Source organism: Mesocricetus auratus, unplaced genomic scaffold, assembly GCF_017639785.1.
Source record: "Mesocricetus auratus isolate SY011 unplaced genomic scaffold, BCM_Maur_2.0 Super-Scaffold_100009, whole genome shotgun sequence".
NCBI lineage: Eukaryota > Metazoa > Chordata > Mammalia > Rodentia > Cricetidae > Mesocricetus > Mesocricetus auratus.
In genome coordinates, this window is record NW_024429193.1 from 58244108 (window position 1) to 58269865 (window position 25758).

At 46.4% G+C, this 25758-nt stretch overlaps 1 protein-coding gene across 1 annotated transcript in view; it reads right to left on the reverse strand.

Moving 5' to 3' along the window:
- The window catches only part of Notch2 (notch receptor 2), a 135857-nt gene that overhangs the window by 41514 nt on the left and 68585 nt on the right, over positions 1 to 25758 (reverse strand). The window contains exons 5-12 of the mRNA XM_013123808.3: positions 24342 to 24464; positions 11264 to 11497; positions 9946 to 10101; positions 9156 to 9344; positions 7856 to 7969; positions 7012 to 7125; positions 4852 to 5085; positions 1856 to 1966 (exon numbers count right to left, since the gene is read on the reverse strand). Of these exons, the coding sequence (XP_012979262.2) occupies positions 1856 to 1966; positions 4852 to 5085; positions 7012 to 7125; positions 7856 to 7969; positions 9156 to 9344; positions 9946 to 10101; positions 11264 to 11497; positions 24342 to 24464 (1275 nt within the window). The remainder of the gene's footprint in view (positions 1 to 1855; positions 1967 to 4851; positions 5086 to 7011; positions 7126 to 7855; positions 7970 to 9155; positions 9345 to 9945; positions 10102 to 11263; positions 11498 to 24341; positions 24465 to 25758) is intronic.

Consider the following 25758-nt stretch of genomic DNA (forward strand, 5'->3'; position numbering starts at 1 on the left):
AGACCTGTAATCCAAATACCATGAGGGGCTTTGGAAAATGAAAAAGAGTTTATAGGATCACATGGTGCATGGCTTTCTCCCATCTAATCAGAATATCAAGAACTCCTGGGAGAACAGAGAACAGCCTTAAAAAGAGAAGACAAAGCTCTCCCTCAGATCTTTTAAAACTCTTATGAAAACGGTAGGGGAAATCGTTAAAATAAAATAGAAGGAAAAAACCCCAAATACCTCACAGTTATTGCTCATGAATCTTGGACATTTCCAGCAACAGATTTACAAAACAACTTCTTGGACCAGAAAAGAGTTCCCAAGGAGAGGGCACCACCCAGTAACCAAAACATTCCATCCCTTAGTTATGTAGTTTCATGCTACACCTTATGTTTATTTTAGAATATTTTTAGCCTATGTGCTCCCTCTTTGACCCTGTTGATTTGCTCAATGTTAAAAACAGAGAGAATATGATTCACTGACATTTAAAAAACGAAGTTAGTGAAAAACCTTCCATAAATCCCAAAGGAAACCATAACTGACGGGCTTCTCCTTGGCCAGGCGATAGGAATGAGCCTGGGCTCTGGGGCCAGGTGCCTGGGCTAAAGCCTTGGCTTCAGGGCACTGGGGATGCCACTGCACCTCTCCATTCTCTGTCCTCTCCTCCATACCAGAGGAACAGTAGCAGCTGTGGCAACTAAGTGAGAAGCAACCTGCTCCCCAGCTCAGAATAAGCTGTTCACACAAATCGAGCATCGTCTCCCTGCTGCAGTTTTACTACACTGCATTCAGCAGGCTTGTGCAGTTTACTGAGCTCCCACTTGATCTGTGAGAACAGCTTTCAGGATGCCCACATTCACTGGGCTACCTCAGTGGGTGGGAGGCATGGAACCTTCACCACATTGGCTTCTCAGTGACCAGGAAGAACTAAGGCCCACTGGAGCCACAAATGTTCCTATCAAGTGTCGTGGTCATACCACTGGCATAGAGAAACTCAGGACTCAACTAGTGAGTGGCAACCATTCTCCTTTACCTGGCACTGGCTGCCCTTAGACTCTGCCAAAAGCTCCGAAGTGTGCTGCTTATGTGGGGAGTAGATGACCATATGGCAATTACTGAAGGGTTATATTATATATGCCACCTTGTGTGTGGTACTGTTCAGCAAGAGCAGAAGACACAGTGTATCCTCGTGGACCTTTACCAGACTTAGGTGTCAATGAGGTTCTAGACTTCCTCTGGAGCCTCTACAACAATTTTACCAGAAAAGTAAAAGACAAAGTTCATAATAACAGGGAAAAAGAAGAGAGATATAGGTGGTCTGCATTCCATCTATGGACACAAATTCTCTATAAGTTCATACCTAAAGAAGAGTTACAGTGCAATATTATTTTAATTTACTTTCTTCTCATGGGCAAAAAGATCTTGCTTATTCTAGCCAAATTTTGGTGGTATCCTCAAATTATGCCCTCCCCAAACAGGCTCCCAGGAGAGGCAAGACCCCAGGATAAGCAGTCAGTGTTCCCATGCACATTTACCTTGGATGCAGCTCTATAGAAGGCACTGGCCACTGCCTGGAGGGAGACAAAGGTGGCTTTGGAGGCGTTACCTCAAGCACAGAGGTGGAAAGTTACAGTCTGTTAGGAGGTCTCAAGTAGCGAGAAACATGTGGTCTGAAAACGCTAAAGGAAATTCTGTGTTTGCGTTTAGGAAAGGACTGGAAACAGAAAACTGGTTCAGAAGTACAGAAGCAGATCGCAAACCTTTCAGAGACCCTGAGAAACAGGAGACACATGAAGAGGTGACTTAGGGCCCCTTTCCCAACTCAAAGGGGCTAACGGAGGCCCCCTCCAAACGCAAGGAGCATTACCTGTGAACCCTGGGGAGCAGACACAGCTGTAGCGATTGATTCCATCCACACAGGCTCCGTGTACACAAGGGTTGCTGGCACAGTCATCAAAATTAATTTCACAGTTAAGCCCTGTAAAGAGACCCAGAGAAATGATTCTGTATTACCACAGGAATGCCAGCACTTCCGTCCATGGTGCTACACAGTCAGAAGTCTGAAGGGAATCCAGGCAGTCCTAACAGAACAAAGCAATGCTTCGCCAAGTACAGTTCACAGAATCCAGGACTGAGAAGCCAAGACAACTGGACTACTCGTACTTAGCCATGATTTGTCCTTTCTAGTCTGCTGTCATGGTAATGGTACAAAAGCAATAGGTAAGACTGTCTGCATCTTAGCCAGCATCCAGGCAGCAGGGTCCAACTGTATATGCATATCTACACAGGAAAGGCCAAACAAACACGTGCCTGGTTCACCTAAGAACAGCTTTGGCGAAAGGTTAAAAGTCTATCACTTTATAACTTGTTAACTCTCAGCCCTCAGACTGAGAAAGCATCATAGGCAGGAGGGGCAGCCATAGCTTGAACTGTGAGCTGAAACAGGAACATCTCTTCCTAGGATCCCATCTTAAATAAAGAAACAAACCCTAATGAATAAATCAAGGCTAATTATTCTTGAATATCTAGCAAATATCATGTGAAGAAAAGAAACCTATCTTATTTAGTAAAACGGCTGACAGTATTTTGCACCTAAAATAAAATTTGAGCTTTGAATCAAATTTTAGAACGTGTATCTATCACCTTGAGCTTGATGGTTACTGGGAGTGCAAAGATAAAACTCCAGATGCATCTTAAGATGCTTGGCTCCTGGCCTGCTCCTCAAACGAGTGAGGGATTAGCTACATTTACATGAGCTTGGTAGATTGAGTAACTAAATACAGGGATGCAGCAGTCATTATTGTTGCCATGGTTATCTAATGGTAATATACGGCAATACTCATATTACATTAGTTAAGGTGCACTGAAGAAAGCTTTGTGGGTACCATAGAATACCTTGTGGTATAAAAAATCTAAAACTAAAAACTCATAGTAAAAATATAAGCAGGTGAAACTTCTAGACCATATGTCACCATGTTGATTTACTCACAAACAGTATATCTGTAGGTGGATAAAATAGTTATCAATAATTATCACCAACGTGCTATTTCCAGAATGCCACACAGTCTTCCTGTATTGATGAAGTTATCCTCATTAACCTTGAATGAGACACTAGCTTCCATACTCCTATACACAGGAGATCCTTCTAGCCTTCAGCGCTCAATCCATGAAGACAGTCCCATGAAGCCCCCGCATGCCAATGCAGCTCTAGCCCCTGGCTCATGGTTCACTTGAGCTGAAACGACACCTGATCAAGCTGGGTCACGAGCATCCACTCTGACACACCTGCCCTTTGAGATGGAAGACCTGCAGCTGCCCTGCTTCTGCAGTCCTCTCCAGAGGCCTGGGAGTCCATTGTTTCTTGTAGCCTATCAGAGGCTTCTATGCAGTTGCTAAACTGTCTGCCTGGCTGTTTGTTTCTTCCTTAATGATTCTTTATGCTAGATCAAGCCTTTTTGGGTTACTTGAAACCTGAGGGAACTAATCACATCAACAGATGCAAAAGGTTCCAAAAGTGACTCTGAGCCTATCTCCCTTAAGTATCCAGACAGTGAAAACCACAGGAATGGTAAGCAAGCTATGATGATCCCTTCCAAACATCAAACTACCAACAGAGACTGCATGACACCTGGATCAGAAATTCCTACTCGATGATGACGAGTCTAGCAACAATGTCTCCTAAATGGACTTTCCAGCCAGGCCCCCAGCAATGGCAGCTCCTCTCCACTAAGTGCAGACCAGCAGCTCCGTATGCTGCCTGCAGCTCTTTGCTGTTTCTTCCAGCAGCTGCAGCGATGGGTCTGGCCCTCTTCCTCTACATGCTGCCTGCTGCAGACCATGAACTTCTTGCCTTTCTCCCGGGGGGAGAGTCTACCTGATACACTCCGGCACAAGGATGTAATCCCAGAGGAAAATAATAAGTTCTTGCCAACCCACCACTCGCCAGGTTTCCAGCAATGTGTGTTACAAGGGGGAAGACGGCAGGTCTAAAACAGCCCCTCCATTCTAAAGGCATCCATTCAACTGCTTGTAAATCTCTCACATTTCTTTCGTACTGCAATTTCTCATGTCTGGGGACCAGCCCGGAAGCAAATTGCTTTTGGAAGCTTTCACAAAGCTCTATTCAGCCCTTTGAGGGAGTTATCTAAATGTGGGGAGGGGGCCCGCATTCTCAGCTGTGAAGGCATGGGATGTTTTTTGTATGCTTGAGCAATTCAAAAAGGACTTTGTTTTCAAACTTGGCATGTGTGAGGCCCTGGATGTAGACCAGGGCCTTTGACAAGTTTGAAGAAATGGATTTGAAGGAACACAATAAAATCAGGGCAGCTACTCATTCCCCTACCTCTGCCCCCTCCATAGGCCAACTTCCTTAAGTCCAGGATGACTCCCCAACAAATCACCCTGTGTATTGGCAGGTTCCCTGCTCAAAAAGGCTCACACTGGTTAATCTTCCACGAATACATTTTCCTTTGATCTTGAACACAGTATTTCTCTGTCTGTTAGCTTCAGCTGTGTCCACGATCATTCCTCTAACAGGTAAAATGGAATCCACCGAACCCTGCGAAACACTGCTGCCTGACAAAACGACTCCAAAACTCCTGAAAGAGAGAGCCAGCCCTCATCTAGCAAGCAGAACCCCTCAGGTTCAGGTGGCCACCCAGAGTCCTGGAAATAGAGCTGGCACCTTGGCATTCTACTTTGCAACTACCAAGGTGTGAAACAAAATGCTTCCTTCCCGCAACGTTGCCTGAAATGCCTGAGGCCCAACAGACACAGACCTGGAAGAAAGCTGTCACATTAGACTGGTGATGCCAGAAAAAAGACCCCCGGGAGTGGAAGGGAGGGAGGAAGGGACTGTCCTACCTGATGTACCCGGTTGGCAGTTGCACTGGTAGCCATTCACCAGGTCAATGCAGCGCCCATCATTCAAGCAAGGGCTGCTGTAACACTCATCAATTTGGTCACTGCAGATGGCCCCCATGTACCCAGGGTTGCAGATGCAGGTATAGGAATCAATCCCATCCTGGCACTGGCCATGGTGGCAAGGATCTGGGTCACAGTTGTCGATGTTCTCCTCACACAACACACCAGTGAAACCTGCAGAAGGAATTTTACTGATGGGTCTCCGAAACCAGGAAACATGCTGTGTCTACACCCAAAGGCAGCTTGTCCATTTACCCTGTACATCCCACATCTGTAACGATTTCCAGAGCTGGCCTTGGGCAGGGGGAATTGCCTGTCGGGTTTAGAATTGAAGCTTGGGGACCCATGCTCAAAGAGTCTTGGTGGAATTTGCAGAACTGAAAGGCCCCGGTGCCTGAGCCTGGTTCACTGCGGTCTTCCTAGCCACACTGGCCCTGGGCTGCAGGGGAAAGAGCTCCTTGTTTCTGAGCATCTTTCCTCCCAGCACACACGTGCTGACTATGATTTCATGTGTTCTCTCTGACTCTGGAGGACAAAGATGGAGTCTTACAGCCCCCTCCTACCTCGCCCCCAGTGCTATGCTAGTAGTTTCTAAATAAATAGCCATTAAATTAAAAAAGTGAACCATTAGTGACCATTTGAAAGACAATGAGATAAGAGCCCCACAATTGAGCTTTAACTAGATCCATGTCCCGCCTCCTCCTAAAAAGCTCCAGGATATCTCACCTCCCTTTTATTTTTAATTTTATTCTTAATTTATTATTTTTAATTGGGTACTGTGGGTATGTACATTCCACAACACTTATGTGGAAGCAAGGACACGACCTTTGGGGGTCGGTTCTCTCCTCGCTCGGGGTCTGGGAGCCAAATTCACATTTTCAGGCTTGTAGGGCAAGTGCCTTTACTGGCTTAGCCATCTCACTGAGCCCTCTTGTCCCTTTTAAACAGGAGCTCCAGGGCTTGACCTCCCTTTGGTGAAGTCACACTCCACAGATGCTGGCTGGTGAAGACAAAGGCAGGAGTGTCTCCAGCAAAGGCAATGTTTCTAAGAAGAAATGCAGCTCAACAGAGTGTCCTCACCCACAACAGAAGCATCAGGGCTCTGCAGGACTGTGGGGGCGAAGTCTGCTTTTCTGACCTCTGAGGGAAATCATATGCACAATGCCTATACGCTAAGAATCTGTCTTGTAACTCAGGTGTGACTGGACTCACACTGTTAATTTCTTTCTTATTTGAGTGTTTGCCTGCCTGTATGCATGCATATGTACCACGTGTGTGTCTGATGCCCAGAGGCCAGAAGAGGGTGTCACATCCCCTGAAACTGGGGTTACACATGGTTGTGAGCTGCTATGTGGGCGCTATGAACCAGACCCAGGCCCTCTCCAGAAGCAGCAAGCATTCTCAACCACTGAGCCTTCTCTCCGGCCCCTAGGCATGATTTCTAGCCCAAATAGTCAAAAAACTGAAAAGTTTCCTTTTCTAATTTCTAGACCTTCTCTACACTGATGAACACTTCTGTAAAGTAAGTGTGATGTAGCCATTTGGCTTAATGAAACACATTCCCAAGTGAGAAATGCGGCCCAAGACCCAGAACTGTACATCTGCTTGATCAAATCTTGTTGGACTATAGAATCAAATCACGAGTTGGTGTGAACCATCCCAGTGAGAGAGCTCTCTGTCATCAGTACAGTCAACTCTCAAGGACACCTGCATCCTAGATACACAAGGCCTCTGTATTGCATAGAGGCCTGGCTCAGAAGACAAAGGCCAGGCCCTGCAGAGAGCCTCGGTGAGGGCAGCTGTCTTTTAGACCTCCCCTCTTCCCAAGCAGTCGGTGAAGCCAGTTAGAAGCCTGCTGCTGCCCAACTCTGTCCCATAAGCACACAGACGCCAGCTGGACATGTGTGCAGAGCCTCTGGCACGGTGAAAAATGAGGCAGGTGCTGCAGGTGGGCACTGTAAGGGCAGCGGGAGGTCTGCAGCAAAAGCTCTCTCCAGCACCCCCGACCCCTTTATGCTCTAGCAATGAGCAAATAGTAGAAGACAATGACCCTGCTGGCAGAGGGGCCTCCCAAGGGACAGAGGGCGGGCTGATGCTTACCTGTGGCGCACTGGCATTCGTAGCCATTTGGATGATCGATACACTTGGCCCCATTCAGACACGGAGTACTAGAGCAGTCATCAATGTCAATCTGGCACACTGGCCCCGTGAAACCTTAGAGAGGCACAGAGGTGACATACATCAAAGACTCAACCATCTTCCTTTCCTGAAAGGGCGGGTTAAATCGCTGGCAGAGCATAGGCCGATGGGTCACCAAGCAGATGACTCTCTCTGGCGGGTGACTGGAACACCTGGGCAAAGCTTAGAGGTCAGATGCCCCGAGGTTTCCACCGCTGCTTCTTCAGAGCACAGAGATCATCTCCAGAAGCAAGAGGAACTGAGCCAGTATGGAAAGATGGTGTCTCAACTAGTAACTGTATCCCCAGACTACAGGGCTCTTAGCCTGAAGAGGAAGTAGAAAGCTACTGTCCACAGCAGTCAGAGCCTTCAACATCAGCAGCGGCAGAAGAGCTTGGAAAAAATCTGATGTATGCTGCCTGCCTGGATTTGATGGGATAAAATGTCTTGGGATTTAGGAATATGACTCATGAGGAGAAAAAAAAAAAAAACATGCTTCTATGAGGTGTGAGAGCTCCGAAAATATCGACACAGACAGGGAGGTCAGGGGCCATTCCAGAACAGACTTGGACTTCAGGCCACAAAAGACTTGGAAGACATACTGGCTAAAACAGTTTCCCACCTCGGCACACACGAAGTCGCTCCCCGAGTACTCACTTTAATGACTTCCTTCTGCACAGCCCACACACATTCCCTCTCTCCCCCTTCCTGTGGTCAGCTGGCTTGGTGCTTTGGAAGAACACAGGGGCAGGTGGCGGGTACTTACCAGGGGGACACAGACACTGGAAGCGATTGACTTTGTCCACACACTGCCCGTTGTTCACACATGGGTTGCTCTGGCACTCATTCACCTCCAGTTCACAATGCACACCTTTGAAACCTGCACAAATGGACCACACATGTGCTTTAGACAGAAATAAAGGGGCATTCCAGCCAAGAAAGCACAAATGTGCAGAGAAGCAGAGAAAGCTACAGCCCCCAGGAGCATAAGCACTTCTTCAAATACAAAGGGACTTTGCTATGCTAAAAAAAAAAAGAAAAAAAGAGAAAAATAAAATAAAATAAAAAAGCCCCTGCAGTCAGCAAAGTGTAGACACTGTAAGACGTCTTTGGCAATGTGAAGAAGGGGCAAGGATGTTATGGAATGGATGTGAAATAGCCCTCACAGGCCTGTCTATCTGAACACCTGGTCCCCAGCTGGTGCTGTTTAAGGAGGTTATGAAACCTTTGGGACATGGGACATGGAAGACTAGCAATGGGACTTTAAGACAACAGCGTAGCTTTGCTTCTGGTCCTGGTGTCTATCTCTGCTTCCCAATCCACCAGAGCATGAGGAGCTGTGGCCACTCGCACGCCCACGGCATCCTCACTTGCCTATGAGCCTTTCACTGGTTCTGCCAGGAACCTCACCACAGTGACAAGTGATAATGCAAGGGTTGCCCCAGGCCACCAGTGAGGCAGCACAGAAACAAAGGCTCCGCACATTCTGTGACCTGCTTCTAGCTTCTGGACCGCCTCCCCCCCACTATCTTCCTAAAGGCCAGCTGAACTGGGGCTCTTAGGATGCAGGTCAGGATTAGGAGGCCCTCCTTCCTGAGGCTGGAGTGTTGGCACCCTTACTAGATAGAACATCTGGCCTCTGCTACTGCTGCATCCTAGCTGTCCTCTGAGAAGTAAAGAATACACCTGCAGAAGAGCCCCAGGACACAACTAAGCTAGTGCCCCATTCTGGGTGAGTGACAAGTGCCTGCATAACTGTGGCTAACCTCTAATTCTGTGAGTGAAATGTGATGGTGTATGCAACCTATTGGAGGATCAGGACAGTTGTTATTTAGAGGATTCTAGTGGGAAACTGCTTCTGAGGTTTTCAGTGTGTGAAGCTGGACTTCAACATGGTGATCTTGTTTGATTTGGCCTGGTTTGCTCTAACTACCCCAGTAGTCTCTTACTCTGCAATCAAAGGGCTAGCACGGCAGTCCTGACCCAAGTCTGCTCAATCAGCAACAGGAGTCCCATGCATGGAATCACTGTGTGCCCTGTCGGCACAGCCCGCAGGTGCTATTTACCTGGCATGCACAGACAGGTGAAGCCTCCAATCTTATCCAGGCAGGTGGCATCGTTCTGGCAGGGGTCTGAGTGACACTCGTTGATGTCCATCTCACAGCGAGGCCCTGCATAGCCTTTTAGACACTCACAATGGAAGGCGCCATCAGTATTCACACACTTCCCTGCGTGCTCACAAGGGTTACTGTTGGCTGTAACACATAGGAATCAGTTACCAGGACCAAACAAATGTGGATGTCAGAGGACAGTCTGAAAGCTACAACACTTTTAGCAGGATCACTCTATTTTCAGTTTATTCATTAATTTGTAAAAAGAAATTACTAGAATGATCTCAAACATCAAATTGTGTCATGTTCTTCTTCTTTTAAACCTCTTACCCAGTAGGACTTTACATTTATTTTATTCATTTATTATTAGTTATGTGCATGTATGTGTATATGAGGCCAGAAGATGAGGTCATATCCCCCAAAGCTGGAGTTGGGCAATTGTGAGCTGCCTGATGTGGGTGCTGGGAATTGAACTTGGATCCTCTGCAAGCGCAGTACATGATTAATAGTAGAGCTGTCAGTCCAGTTCAGGAGCCTCCATTAGAATCAAGTCTAGATCTGCCCTATTATTTAATTCCCAGAAGGGGATTTATGGTCATACAGGAAAGGTTGGTTGTAAACTATGTGCATGGAGTAGGAAAACTCAAGGTTTGGGTGTAACAGCACCTAAAGTACAGTACACTCCCACTGAAATACTCACTGAGTGACACAACCTCCAAGCCCAGAAAAGATGCTAGGCACTCACCCATGGCACACTCATCTACATCTTCTGTGCAGTCGGCCCCCTTGTAGCCCTGTGGGCAGGTACAAATATACTGCCCATTCAAGGGGTTGGTATCACACAGCGCCCCCTTGTGGCAAGGGTTGCTAATGCAGGCATCATCCAGATGACACAGGAGACCTGTCTCAGGATAGGGTATAGAGAAGACACACACAAAAATCTCTCTTAGAGAAAAGCTTCTTCATCAAAAGCAGGAGAACCAAATTCTTAGCATCACGATCTGGGGGCAATGCTCCCTTCACCTGCTCCTACATTAGGGACATGTCACAGCCCTCAGCTGAGGCAGACAGCCTGCGGTCAGACTGGAGCTTGTACAGACAGGGCATGTACAGGCCAAAGCATTAGAGGAGGAACATAGGAAAATAGAGATATCCTGTGGAAAGGACCAGAATTAGCAAACAAAAATAGCAGATGTCCAGTTAAATTTGAATTTCTGATAAACATAAATATGTCCATGTAAGTATGTGTCAAATTTGATTTTCTAATAAGCATAAAAAAGTTCATGTACGGATGTGTCAAAAATTCCATGCTTCCTGTGTTTTATCTGGCATCCTCCTTCTCCAGTGTCACGTGATCCGATGCCCATGGGTTTGTTGAAACTGGCATCTACTAGCCTTGGAAGTGAGCATCTGCCTATTTTTTGGCATCCAGCTAACCATGCCAGCGTTCCTGGACCATGGGGGGTTGCGTATCTGTCAAGTGCCCAGATGTGTGGAGGGGAGGAAGCGATACTCCTCAGCTTCCTGCTCTGCAAGAATCTGGTGGGAACTGGATTTTCCAGTCCTCAATTGGCCAAGGTTTCTTCCACAAAGCTCGAGGTGTGGCTCTGGGAAAGGCTGAGCTGCAGGTTTTCTTGGCTGCCTGGTGATTTTCTTCTAATGAGTCTGCCTCCACAGTGCTCTGTTATTCCCAAAGCTAGAAACTGCCTACAAAACGGGGTTAACCCTGCAGTCCGAAGAGTTCTTCGGAGGCACTGAGGTGGAAACATGCTCTTCTCAGTAAACGAGTACTTTTTCTTAAAATGACTCGGTGAGTCCATGGGCTAGTCATCTAGTCTGGATTTCTGGAGTGCTTTTCAGGCCAAGTTCTTGAGGAATTCTACTAGAGCTGACTGTCTAAGACAGACAACTAACCCTTCACTAGCAGACTGCATTACAGAATGGTCCCCTCAGTCTGCAACAAACAGGACGCAGGTGCTACACGGACAACAGGGCCAGAGCCCGGATGCTCCCAGCCTCCTCCACCGGTTGGTTCTCCAGCTCTGTCATTCTGCTGTCCTTACCTGCCTTTCCCTCAGGACACAAACAGGAGAAGGAGGCCACTCGGTCGATGCAGGTTGACCCTGGAGTGCAGGAAGCGAAGGCGCAGTCGTCAATGTTCTCGCTGCAGTCATCCCCACTCCAGCCATTCACACACACGCAGCCATAGCCTCCGTTGCGGTTGGTGCAGGTGCCGCCGTTCTGACAGGCATTGGGCTGCAGTAGGCACTCGTCCACATCCTCCGTGCAGAACTGGCCTTTGGGGACAAGGATATTGGGTTAAGACCCTTATGCCATAAACGATTTGTGCCCTACCAGCCCTTGTATGAGCCACCTGAAGCTGATCCAAGTGGCACCCACAATAGTCTGTATACTCTTACAGATTTTAAAGTGACCTTGAGTTATCCAAATGATACTTATCAGAAAAGAAATGGTCCTTCTAGAAGCTCTGATAAAATTAAAATGTAGCCAGCTGGTCAAATAAAAGACAAACTCTGTAGGTCTCTTGACTTAGCTAAATTCTTGGGCCAAGAAATAAAGAAGCTGGGCTGGAGAGATGGCTTAGCAATTAAGAGCGATGGCTGTGGTTGATTCCCAGCACCAAACAGAAGCATCACAACAGTTTCTAACGCCAGTTCCAGGGGATCTGATGCCTTCTTCTGGCCTCTGAGAGCTTGCATGTGCTTCACAGACATACAAGCAAGCAAAATGCCTATACAGATATAAACAAACAAACAAATAACTATGCTAAGAAATAAAACAGTGGGGGCTGGAGAGATGGCTCAGTGGTTAAGAAGACTAACTGCTCTTCCAGAGGACCTGGGTTTAACTCCCAGCACCCACATGGCAGCTCACAGCTGTCTATAACTCCAGTTCCAGGGGACCCAACACTCATGGCAAAACACCAATGTATATAAAATAAAAATAAATAAATTTTAAAAAGAAATAAAACAGAGAAATAAGCAAGGAGAGAAAAGTGTAAATGACAAAGAAGGGACATAATGAGAAGATGAGAAAGAGTCCCTACACCAAAGCACAAGGGTTCTTGTTTTCTGTTTAGATGGTGTCCATGTCAATACCCTGGCTATGACACTGGGCGGTAATCTCACATGATGTTTCTACCACAAGAGAGGTGGTAAAGGGTCTTAGATATCTCTCATTCACTCTCACAGCCATATGTGAAGCTACAGTTATCTCAAAATACAGACAAATATATCTAAAGAAAACAAATATACCTCAATATATCGTGTGTGTGTGTGTGTGTGTGTGTGTGTGTGTGTGTAATAGTAATTTTTTAAAAGCTGGGATGAGCAAGCACACAGGGAAAGGCTTTAAAACAAATATCCCTAGTAAAGTATAGTAGGGAAAGGAAAACCCAAGATCAGTGAGGCTGGAGCAGTGTCTCAGCCCGAGGGAAGAGTCCACCCAATGCAACAGCAGATGAACAGGGCCAGCCATGCTCTGACTGGCAGCACACTGAAAGGATGAGCTAGGCATGTGTCCTACTGATGTGCTCGGAGCCCCAGTTGCTGTGAGGATGGAGTGCTGGGGGTGGGTGAGCACAGAAAAAGGCAATGCCTTGTACTCTTTACAACAAGGAGTACATGGTCCACCACAGCAGTGTAGAGCAGGCCACCTGGATTACAAGACAATGCCTGGATTACAAGGCAATGCCTTGTACTCTTTACAACAAGGAGTGTATGGTCCACCAAAGCAGTGTAGAGCAGGCCACCTGGATTACAAGACAATTAATAAACTGCTCTTGTTGGAACTCTTTTAAAACCAGTTCCGCTTCAAGGAAACCAAAATAAGATGATCTGAATCCTCTAATCGCAACAAATTCTGAAACCAAACAAAATGCCACTCAATCTCCCTTTACAAATAAATTAACAAATAAGCCCTTCAATGATCAATTGAAGGGGGAATTCTCATTAGGAGTCTCTTCATGGAAGAAAATAAAAGCGCAGAATGTTTAAATTTAAAAACTATTCAAGCTACCCACAGTCCCCAGAATATCTACAAGGTCACATGACACACACAAACCCCCCCCCCATGCTCATCGGGAGGCATCATTCAGGCGTGTGCTGAGTGGTCTGACCTAACCTAACTGACCATCTTCAGAACGATTTGACCTGCATCCCCAGGATAAGGCAGAGTAAAACAGAACACCATGATGGCACTCAAACCCTGCAGTCAGCTGACTATGAGCCCACGCGGCAGTCCTGAGCAGGCTCTCTGTGCAGCAGGTTTCCTGATTTGAGATGAGTTTCTACCAATTTCACTGAAAGTATCAATGACTCCAAACTAAGTGAGGAAGGGAGGAAGGGAGGGAGTGAAGGAGAGAAGGAATGAATCAGTGAGAAACAGAGCAAATGAGTGAGGTAGGAAGCAAAATGGTGAATGACTGGGTGAGTGAACGATTAAGGAAGAAAGGGAAGGAGGAAGGGATGAAGCAAGGTGTGCAAAAGGGAGGGGTCAGCCAGGCAGTGGTGGCCCACGCCTTTAATCCCAGCACTCAGAGGCAGGGGCAGCTATCTCTGTGAGTTCGAAGCCAGCCTGGTCTATAGAGTGAGTTCTAGGACAGCCAGGGCTGCACAGAGAAACCCTGTCTCAAAAAACCAAAAGAAGGGAAAAGGGGAGGGGTAAGGGAGGGAGAGAGGAGAGGAGGGAAGGAGAGGAGCAGCAAAGATGCAAGACTAACAGAATGACGGGAGGGGATGGCAAGTGCAGGAGAGAATGAGGGAGTGGGGGAGGTCAACGCCACCCCAGGACAGATGACATCATTCGGTACCACACATTTGCTCCCTTATGCTGTGAGCAAAAACGCTACTTCAAAGAATGACAGCTGTGTTATTAGGATTCAGGCGGGGCTGAGGAATAAACACACGACCAAGAAGTAGGTAAAGGACTGTTGTAAACTGAGTAATTGCTGAGTCTGGCCTATCACACTCACACTAACTCCCACAGCTGCGCTGGCCCTGAACCACGCTGACTTGTGGAATGCAAGCATGTTCCATGTCATTGTTCTTTAGTGAGGCCCTAAGATAAATCTGGGTATGAGACACTGTGTGTTTAAAAATATTTCACATATATTTCTTATGTACTGTTATAAGAAAGAGTGGGTAAAAAAAAAGTAGGTACAATAATATTTCCTTGGAAAAGAAATCTGACACTCCTGGGAAACTATACTAATAGCCAGCTTGTCTACAATGAAGCAGACATTGTGAGCTGTCACAAAACCGTGTCATTTATAACTGGACAACAAACTTGTAGAGGTCACTGTGTCAGCAGTCAGTGCAGGCGACCTGAGGCTGTCATTGGTCGACCTTGCTCTACACTTCATAGACCTAAGGCGTGAGCCTATCTTACAAAGACACACTTTTGCCATCTTCCCAAGTGCACAGGCAGGGGGTGGGGAGATGAGGATGGTGGAGGAGACGAGGATGGTGGGGAGGATGAGGATGGGGGAGGGGTGAAGACCAAGACTATGAATCACTCCACTGGATTAGAGGCAAACTTACAGCTGCAAAGCACTGCCTGGAATGGAAATGTGCTTGAGGCGTGGGCAGTTCATGCTTCGTCAACGAGACTATATCTATATACTCATTTGATACTCGCGCGAGATGTGAGATCTGCATGTCTAAGGACACACCAGCTTAGAAATGATCTGCCATTTTTCTCTAAGGACCTAGAACAAGAGCCTCCAACTCATTAGTTTCTTCTCCTCCTTCACACAGCTCTGTCACAAAGCTCTATGATTAAAGATGTGGAAAGCAGTAGCAGAGATCGTTACTGCAAACCCTTGCTCTGAAATTTCCAAAGGAAATTCATGTCTCCACCCACCTTGAGCAGGAGAAAAACCAGGCAGAACCTCAGTTGGGTAAGGGGCGTCCCAAGTCCCATGAGTACTGTCACCAAAACCTCTATCAGGCTAACTGCAGACCTGTGCCCCACACCCATCCTTTTTTTTTTTTGGCAGTAATGGGGATTGAACCCAGGGTCTGGCACATGCTAAACAAATGCTCTACCACTCAGCTACACCCCAGCCCCTGATGCCCCTTACTGCAGCAGCTCTTAAGGTCCAGCGAGAAGGCCCAGCTGCCCAAGATGAAGAACACTGTAGTGAAAGCAGCAAGGCAGAGGTCACGAGAGATCGGGATGAGGAAATTTCCAGCACTCACAGGAGTTCTGGGTGTATGCTCTCTGGTCATTTGACCTTTCCCGCTTCCCATAGCAAGACGTTTGAGACTTTAAATTTGAATGTGAATTCTGGACCTGGTATAACAGGCACAGGACAGTTGGGGGAAGGCAGGATCAACACCGAAGGTTAATCACCAGTGTATCCTAATGACACTTAGCAGGAAGAGGAGGAACACTGAGTTATGAGCTACCCAGCAAATAAAAGTATGCAGTGGAAAGGGAGACTTGTTCCTCACCAAGCCACTAAAGCAGCAGTACAGACCAGTTCTGGCAACACTGCCACCTCGGTCAACACACACCATGCTGTGAACTCCACAAAGACATAGCACAGAGGTCAGTAGAGCAAATCTTCCAAGGACAATCACTTCCTGGTGATCTTCCTTTGGAGAGCTGCAGGCTGCTACCGTTTAACCTTGGGACCAAAGCAATGGTTAGCCAGGCCCTCTCCACCTCCTTGGGGGAGGGAGGGGGGAGGAAAAGAGAGGGGTCCGGATTAGTCTGGTCTGAGATGTCACACTCATCAGACTGTAGCTGGTGGATACTATCCTTGGACACAAACACCTTACCCTGCCCTCTCTACATAATTCTTACTCATACTCTATACCTGAAATGTCATCTTCCCCAGAAACCGTGACTTCCTAAAGAAACCTTGTTTCCCCCACTAATCCTGCAAGGCATTCATTATTTGTTTGTATTTCTCACCACTGTTTACTTCAGGGCTATAAACTTCATACTGAATTGATGGCAGCTGTCTACCTCATAGCTGAATCCCCACAGCTTAGCACAATGCCAAACTATGAATATCCAGGAATGCTCAATATTTACTTATTAACTAATGCTTGTATCTTTGTCTTCTCTTATTCGATTATCATAATCTCAATAGAATAAGAACCTTACTTTTCCAACAGCAACAGAGGGTGTCTCTATTCCGTTTGTTTCCCAGAGTCTCCTGATTCCCTTATCTACACCCACCAGCCAGCTCGGCCACTCCTCACCCCAGGCCCTTGCCCTATCTGCTAAACTACATCCCTTGTCACACCAAGCTCCCTTGTCTCTGTCCTAACCCCTCACTCTACCCACGAGCAATCTACGTTGTGGTGACAATTTCCTTCTTAACTGAAGCCTACCCATCCCTAAAGACATCTTCCAAGACAGCGCCCTCCAATGGCGCTCCTGCAGCCCTCCCAAAAAACTGCCATGTAGAAGATCCGATCTCTCAACTGACCTCATGTTCATAGTAAATTATTTTTAGGTGCCAGACAGCTCTGCAAGTTCTTCCTATTTATTGTCAAACATCATCTTTACAAATGAGGGGCTGAATTTTACAAAAGTTCTCATATCCAGTCCACAGTGGAAAAGGCAACAAGGAATTGGGGTGGGGGTGAGGACGGCACCAGGAACAGCAAGAAAATCTAATGCTCCAATTCATGCATTACTACAACACACACACACACACACACACACACACACACACACACACACGCAGACACAGACACACACATGAACGAACATACAGACACACACACACATAAATACATACACAGACACACAGACATATATGCATTCATATAAATGCTCCTACACTTGTGTGGGGGCCTGGACTATTTGTACATGAATAAAGCAGCCCTGGTTTCTACCCTGTAGTCTTTAAGCAAATAGTGGTTATGCCCAAACAAACAATGATAATACAAGGAGTCGAGTGTTTTAATGAGTACCTGCTGCCCCAGGAGAAGGGAGAGTTAGAGAACACTGGGAAGGGGGGAAGGGGAAGCCAGGGACGCATGGGCAGAGCAGGCTGGGTAAGTGTATACATATGTGTGGGTGGAAAGAAGGAGCGGGAGCACTGCGGGCAGAAGGACATGTATGCTGGTCTGAATGAAGATGGAAGAACTGGGTGCAGTTGAATTACAAGCCGTGCATGGGTAGTGGAGAGATGCAGCGAGAGCAGGTCCAATGCAATGCTCTGCAACCCCAACCCAAAACAAGGAGGCTCCACTGAGGCATTTAAGCAAAGAAACAGCATATCCGATTTGTGTTTCAGCGAGCTTGCTCTGCCTCTGGAAGAATGGTCTGAACTCCACCTCACCCCTCCAGGTCAACAGCAACTTAAATCATGGGGAGTCACAGGCCACTGTGGCCACTATAGCAACAAGAGTCTACAGTGCATCTGGGGCAAACTCCGGATGCAGCGGCACCAAAGCACAGGCAGCCTTGCTCTCTGCGGAGAGCTGGCATTCAGGAAGCTGACCCCTGGCACACAGGCTTCTCCAGAGAGGAAGGTGGTGCCAAGCTTCAACCCCCCTGCGGGAAGGCTCACACTCTGGCCCTCTCCCCACTTCTTTAGGCTCCTCACTGCTGAGCCAATTGACACAGAAAAGCCCTCACCTCACAGGGAGGTTCAGGGTGAGGGGATCCAAACAGCACAGACTTTATCTACAGGCAAGGGGCTACTCTGTGAGGAATGAGTAATATGGAAAAATCCAACATGGGGGCTATTAAAAGGTTCTGCAATATAAAGCATGGATGTACGCCACATATGATTAGATAAAGAGCACACTGTAAAAAACGTTCACTGCCAAGAACGAGTACACTCAGAAAGAACTGGCTCCTGCTCTCAAGACACTGACACATTTAAGTTCTAAAAAGAGATTGGAGAACAATGCGGAATACCAGGCTCTGTGGACTGGGCCGAGACGCAGCAGAGACAAAAAGGATGAAGGTAACTGTGTGTCACATGAAAACAAAAATGCAGTGCAAATAAAACCCGGGATCACACGCTGCAAAGGACAGAGCAGAAGACAAGGAACTATAAATCAGGGCTCCAAGGGGAAAGTTTGAGATGTTCTCATAAAATGCAAAGCAACCAGAGAGCAGACTGAAATATGGAGAGGAGAGGGGAGCTCTGTGGGAGGAAATGATGAAGTCTGAGAGCTCTCGGAGCAAACAGCCAGGGCAGCGACATGGACCATTGAGGAAGAGGGAGCACGCGGCAGCGGCTGACACTGCTCCCCACAGGACTCGCCACCAGAGGCAGAGGAGAAATGCCCAAAAGCTCAACACAAATGTGTGACCCAAGAATTCAATACTAGAAAAATGTCACTGTACGTGAAGGCAAATAAAGGCTCCAGCTACCAATGGCTCCCAGAGTGCACTGCTGCATCTTCTGAAAAAGTCACATCACATGTAGTTACTTAATTGGCTGAAAAACTCCACCAAAAATGAAGATATCACAGGTGAGATGGCTATAATATAACTGAGTAGTTGCACCAAAGCTGTACCCACTGCCCAAGATTTTAAAATTCTTGCTTTAATCCCAGCACTCGGAAGGCATGCCAACAAAACACTATACATAGAAAATAAAGAAAAAATATATGTGTGATCAGGGCTGGAGAGATGTCAATTGTTAAGCTCATATATTGCTTTTCCAAAGTTCCTGGGTTCGATTCCTGTCATTCTTGAGTCTCCTAGTTGTCGCTCATTCCTCCCCATTTTCTTAAAAGTGAAGGCTTGTCACAGTTCAGGCCCAAATCTTGCTTCACATAGATTGCTTCACAAACATAACAGACTTGCGATCTGAGGTTGCAGGTCTGGGTTCCTGCTAATGTTTGCTGAAAACTTGCTTTAACGCCAGCATCATCTCGACCCTGTCCCCTCTCTGCCATTAGTCCCACACTGTCCTATCAGAGTCACAGCACAGGTTCACTCTTCTCGGCCCTCACTGTCTCTTTCTGAATCTCTCATTAATATTTTCTAGCTCTTCTTATGATTATACAAAGAATCCCTTCCTCCTTCTTGACAAATTACCTTTACCTTGTGCCCCTTATAGATGCTCACAGTGTCCTGGACATGTGAACTGTTCAATAGATATCTGCTACTGAGCTTTCTCACTGTCATTCCACAGGAGCCATGGGGCGGGAAGAGCGTTCCCAGGCTATAGACCATGCCTTCACAGCTGTTTCCACCCACATGGCCTCCTAGCAGCTTTAAAGGGCCCCTAGGACGAGGATGCTTCAGGTGATCACTGATGATCTGTCCAACTGCCAGGAAACTGAAACTGAGGTAGAAGGCAGCATCCGAATGAGAGACTAACGATCAAGTTCTAACAATTGATGGACAGCAGAGAAGTGGAAATGTGAAGTGCGTTTTCCCATCTGCTCACAGAGAACACCTCAGCCTAAGATATGATTAGTTCCCACTCCATTCCTATAGTCTTACACACACACACACACACACACACACACACACACACACACACACACATGCAAGTGTATGAAGACATGTCTTCCAGGACAACTTGTCACCAATCTGGACCAAAGCAGAGCCACTTCATTCAGCATCCAAACACCAGCACACAGACTCCACTCCCAAACCCAAGAGTTCATAGCCCACCCCTGCCACAAGTACTCATGAATTCACGCCAGATGTCCTTTCTGAAGCTGGAGCAAGAGGAATCATAACCCACTCTCGAGGCTCACAGCATTTAGGAGAGCTAACAGAAGATGTGGTCAGCTTCATTTGACTCAACTCTCATTGTTCGCTTCCACTTCCTGTCCCAAAGCACTATTCCAAGCCCATGCTGAAATTACATTTCTGGATTAATAAGGAGAGCAGGGAAATCAATCACATCTGCCCCGGGAATGAACCCAAAACCCAAGCAGCCACACAGAGGAATTTGTGAGCTGAGCTTAGAGTCAACTCTAATTCTGAAGGAAATGAACCTTTAAGAAGAAAATTCAAATAACAATCTACATAGACAAAACATTAATCTACACTGCCCTAATAAATTTGGGGTCTTTCGGAGCTCTTCCCTTCTGTGGATATTTGCCAGAGCAGAGCTGCTCTGGCAAGATGGCGTGAGGCCAAGGGCTCCATAATAAAGGCATCTGTGCTCAGCCTGAACCAAACCCTCCTAAGGAATATCTGCATATTCACTTTCTCTGTAAGATTCCTAAGAACAAGTCAAGATGGACCCCTAGCTCACCTGAACAGAGCCAGTCAAACCTGGAGGCTTTCGGACTGAGAAATCTAGCTTGTGCTATGGGCCAAAAAGCTCTGGATTGAGCTACAATAGTCCCACCCGTACCCTGAGAAGGAATGACCTCTGAACAAGGCCTGAACAAGCCAACATGCTGACTACACACGGCTGCCCAGAGGGCAGAGACGCTCTGCACTACAGCAGCACAGCTCTGCACACACCTCTGCACTACAGCAGCACGGCTCTGCACACACCTCTGCAGCAGCAGCACCTCCCATGCAAAGACAACAGAACTCCCACGAGTCACTTAAAAAAATGTGAAACTAACCCTTACCATATCCTTAAACTCCATATATCTAAAACATTGTAAGTGGAATACTTAGTCAATCTCTAAACATTCCCAGATGGGAAATTTTAACTTTTTCACACTCACGTCCTCCAAACCAGGTATTTTGTAGCAATTACAACATACCTGACTTCAGACTAGTCACATTTCAGATGTTCTCTAGCACATGACTAGCGGCTACCATGACAATTGCCCCAGTGTGTCCATCATGACTGTTGCTGAAGAAATACAAAGGCTACAAAACCTACAACTGTAACTGATTCTCAATACCCCAAAGAGTAAATAACATACATAGATTTTTGCCGACCACAAATAAAGTCCAAGAAAAAGAAACTGATTCTTTACTGCAAATCAGCCATGAGCAGAGCCAGAGACACTCTGTTCATCTTGAAGTCCAGAGCTGCAAAAGGCAATGTTTCACGCATGTGCACTTATACAGCAAAGCTGTACTGACTCACTTCACTAAGCATGCACAAACACCAATTCTCCACGATATTTAAAATCCATGCCTAGCTGCTTCTTTCATACACTCTTCCTCATCCCCTTGGGGCACCTGGAAACCTCCTTTCCTCTCCCACTAGTCTGGTACAATCTTTCCTTGCCTATCAAATGCCAGCCACACAGCCCATGCTTCCGCTTAGCAGCTGGGAGCTACAGAGGGACTAGGAGCACAGCTCTACCAGGCTCTCAGTCACAGGTGGAGACGCAGCATCCTGCATGTAGCCACTCACACACAACCAACTTCTAACCTCAGAGTCATCCCCAAAGTCCAAAGTTCCCAAGACGGGAAAACAAAACAGCAAGTCACGAAATCCTAGAATAATGAAATTAGAAATTGAACTTTTGACCATTAAAGAGAATTAAATGTCTTTTATCCTTAAAAGATAAAAAATAAAAGGCACCTCAGAGTCAACTTGATACAGAAAAAAAGACCACAGATTTGAAACTCAATAAGCCTAGATTAAAACACTAACCCTTTCACACTATTTATTTGCTAACGACAAATGATTTAATTATTTTAAGTATGCATCATCTAGAAGGAAGAATATTTATTAAGTCATACCTCTAATAGAAAAAGATACAAAACACTGTAATTAGTACATTAAGATATGAACATATCTAAGTCCTGAGTTGAAGTTCCGCTCATTCCTGGCACTTAGGTATGAACCCAGAGCTCTAACACCATCAAAATCAGGACCCCTGGAACAAATCTACCTCTGTGCTCTCAGCATCAGCAGAAGTCAGCTGGTCAAGTGTGCAGCTACCAAGGTCTATTAGGATGCTAACTGCTGTTGACCTGGCTCAGTCACCTGTCACTCCATTTCTCCACCATAGCAAGCACCTAACGGTGTCAGTGTAGATGTAGAACACGTCACAGGGGCAGCCAGAGGGGAGCATGGGCTCGCCCGGAGACATGGAGGGGAGGGCTTCCTGGGAGGTGAGCACCTGACTCAGGCAGTGTGTCTGAGGACAGGATGTGAAACACACTTCTGCAGACAGGACTGTGAGCAGAACCGCTGGCGTGAGAGGAGCTGATAGACACATGTGGAGAAGACCGGAAACCAAACACACATGAGGTGTGGCAACTTCACACAGCCCAGGAAAGCTTGGACTTCACCCTAAAGTCGGACAAAGCCTTGTCATTGGAAATCAAAGAATCAGTGTAGTTGAAGGAGGAGGCTGGGGGTCACTATGTGACAGTGACCAGAAGAAATAAAAACTGCCTGAGGAAACTTCTCTATCACCTCTGCTGCCCCGTCTACAGGGGCAAGGTAACCCAGAAAATGGCGCTCCCAACAGAAGACTTCCATTGCAAGAAGGCACTGACTGGACACACTGTTTCACTGAGAACATTTCCCCAACATCGCACTTCCAGAATCCAGGCTAGAGTAGGCAGCCTGGTGTGGTATCGGGAAGAATCAGTTATTGAAGTTAAATACCACTTAATGAGCACTGGAATCAGGAGCCAAATTCAGCATGAATCACACTCCCACAAAACAGGGGAGATTAGAAAAGGGCCAAGTCCTAACACGTATTCACCCCAACCTTGTACCATTATATCTTCAGAAAGACAATGATTCGAATCTTAGCAGTAACTATTTCTCACGTTATTAACTTCCTGATCATTTTTAAGCTGGAAAACAAAAATGGCTTCTCAAAAATCTACTCCAGGAGTGGTGAAAGCTAGAGAGAAGAGAAAATCTGATAGGAAGTGTTTGGAGTGAAGTCCCAGGACCACAGCATCACGAAGAATCTCTGCTGAAGTCCAACTCTAGACCTGTGGGAAAGCTCTGAAAATGATGGGGATTAGAAGCAGAATTACGGGTTCTTCCAGAATACAATCATACTGCTAAGTTTTAAATCCTCTTTAGATTTTTCTTATCCAAGGTCTATAGCACTGGGGCACTCTAAATAATTACATACTTCAGATCAGGAAAAGCGATTCAGAGACTCTGTAGGTTCCTCTGGTCACATTAACTAACTCGTCCCCCTTCCATATTGAGTCAATCACTTTATCTCAAAAAGGCTCAGTTCAGACCACTGAGAAAGTGTAGATCCGAAAGGCACCTACTGCACAAACCTAATGACCAGAGTTCAATCCCCAGGTGGAAAGACAGGAAAACAAAAACAAAAACAAAAAACTTGGAAGTGCTTTCTAACCTCTAGCTGTTCCATGGCCTATCATCCCCACATATACACACATACTTGCACATACATACACACACAAGTGCATGTACACAATTATATAAAAATGGGATGGGGGGTGGGTCAGAGTCTCACTGTGTAGCTCTGGATACCCTGGAACAAGCTATATAGAACAGACTGGCCTCAAACTCAGAGATCTACCTGCCTCTGTCTCCTAAGCGCTGGGATTAAAGTGTACATCACTATGCCCAACATAATTAATATTCTAAAGACTCTGTTCTTCATTTCTTAACCAGTTCCTAATTGTCTCTACCTCCAGTCATAGATAAACAGGCCAACGTGAACTGAATCTAAAGCCAAATGTCTGCATCATATCACTCATCTTTCAAAAATTAGTTAAAACCCTAAGACAACACAAGAAACTTCAAAAAGGCTCCAGATCAAAGCAAAACTGATCTACTGATGTCAGTGGAAGAAAGCAAACGCTTTAAGTCTCTGTGTAAAAAGGGATACAATAAAGGAGGAAGATACCATAGATGATGCCACCAAGAGTCCCTGCCCATTGCCCCTGGCAATGAGCAGGGACAGATGTCTTTCCAGGACAAACTGTAAGCTCTGGGTTCTTAAGGTATGTTCAGTTTATTGTGCATTCAAGTTTTTTTTTCTGTCAAATACCTACTGAGCATGTTCTGTGTCTAACCACACACTGTCACGTGCTAAGCTCTGCTCTTCAACCAGGCACAGCACCTGAGCTCAGAGCTGCTGCCCAGAGATGCCTGTGGAAGCACACTTTAGAGTAGGCACAGGAGAACCCAGGGAGAGCATCGCACCCAAAGGCCCAGCAGTGGGGGGTGGCTAAGCACCCTGTGGTAACATGTACACAGCACCAGCTTTACTAAGTACCCAACCATGGTGGATTCACCCCTGTACCTACCTGTCCACTGAGGGGGGCAGCGGCAGTTGTAAGTATTGACTCCATCCACACAAACCCCTCCATTCTGACACTTGTGGTTAGGGCAGTCGTCAATATTCCGCTCACAGGTGGCTCCTTCAAAGCCTGGTTAAGAGAAGAACAAGAGAAAATGAGAACTCTCCCACCGCAGCGTTCTGCGGTCACTCACTGGACACCGTCAAAGGACAGGCCTGCTTCATGACTTTAGTACACCCTCAGCATCGGTGCCACAAAGACTTTCTGCACAAGAAACACCCTGATCCTGAGTTCCTTGACCTAACATAGCTAGATGGCGAAAGTGACTCACTATGCCTCATGCCTTCATGGTTACCTCACACTGACTTCTGTAAAATAAAATCAGACAACACATGAATGTATACTTGGGACAACCATTAACTGGTTCCAAAAATCAGGGTATTGGAATTTTCCCTACCTCCCATCTAGATTCCTAGGAAGAACAGATCAATCAATCAATAATGAATTAATTAGATTTAATTGTGGGGGGCACATATAGCATATAGCTTGATGGTAGAGCGCTTGTCTAGAATACAGGGGCCCTAGGTTCAAACCCCAGACCACAAACACAGACAGGAGAGTGGAGGGAAGGGAGGGAGAAGGCCTGGGATGAGAGGGAAGGAGGCGGTCCGGGGCGTACTGGGACTAAAAGCATATCAGTGGGGAGGGGAAGGTAGAGCCGGCAGAGGGTGAGACCAACCAAATGAAATATGAACAGGAGCCTGTTACTTCACATGCTAATTTTTAAAAAGGAATGAAAATACTATTGTAAAGACAAACTTTGCCTGACTCAAAAATAAAATATTTAAATAACCAAATAAATAAATAGGAGGAGAAAACAGTTGTAACAACAAGAATTTAAGTCCCTATTTTTTTTCCTTGGTCAACAGCTCAGAGGATTCCAAAACTCTGTGGGCGGGAGGGAGAACACAGGGAAGACTCTGAACTTGAGGTATGCAGAGCAGAGTTGAGTCACAGGGCCTCCGCCTGAAGTTGTTCAGTGACAGCATTTCAGAATCAATCAGCCTCGGAAAACTGGTAATGGCCCAGCCTGCCTTTCTGGATCGGTAAGTGCCACATCATGGATAAGGTCCTCCAGGGACGTACAAGCTTTGGGAGAGATGGCACTGTCACTAACTAAAATTGCCAGCATTTCAGGCTTTTCATGTTCTTCTCCACACGAATGCTACATTGCCAGCATTGCTTCTGTCTTCCAGATGGTTCTCTATTCTGAAAAACAAATCTAGGATCTATTCTAAACCTCACCCTAACTGCCTGTGGGGCGGACCTCTATAATCTTTACCCAGCTTCTTTCCTTCCTTGTGTGACCAAACCTCTGGACTATTGAAGAGAAGCCTTGTCAGCTCCAAGAAGAGTGTTCAGT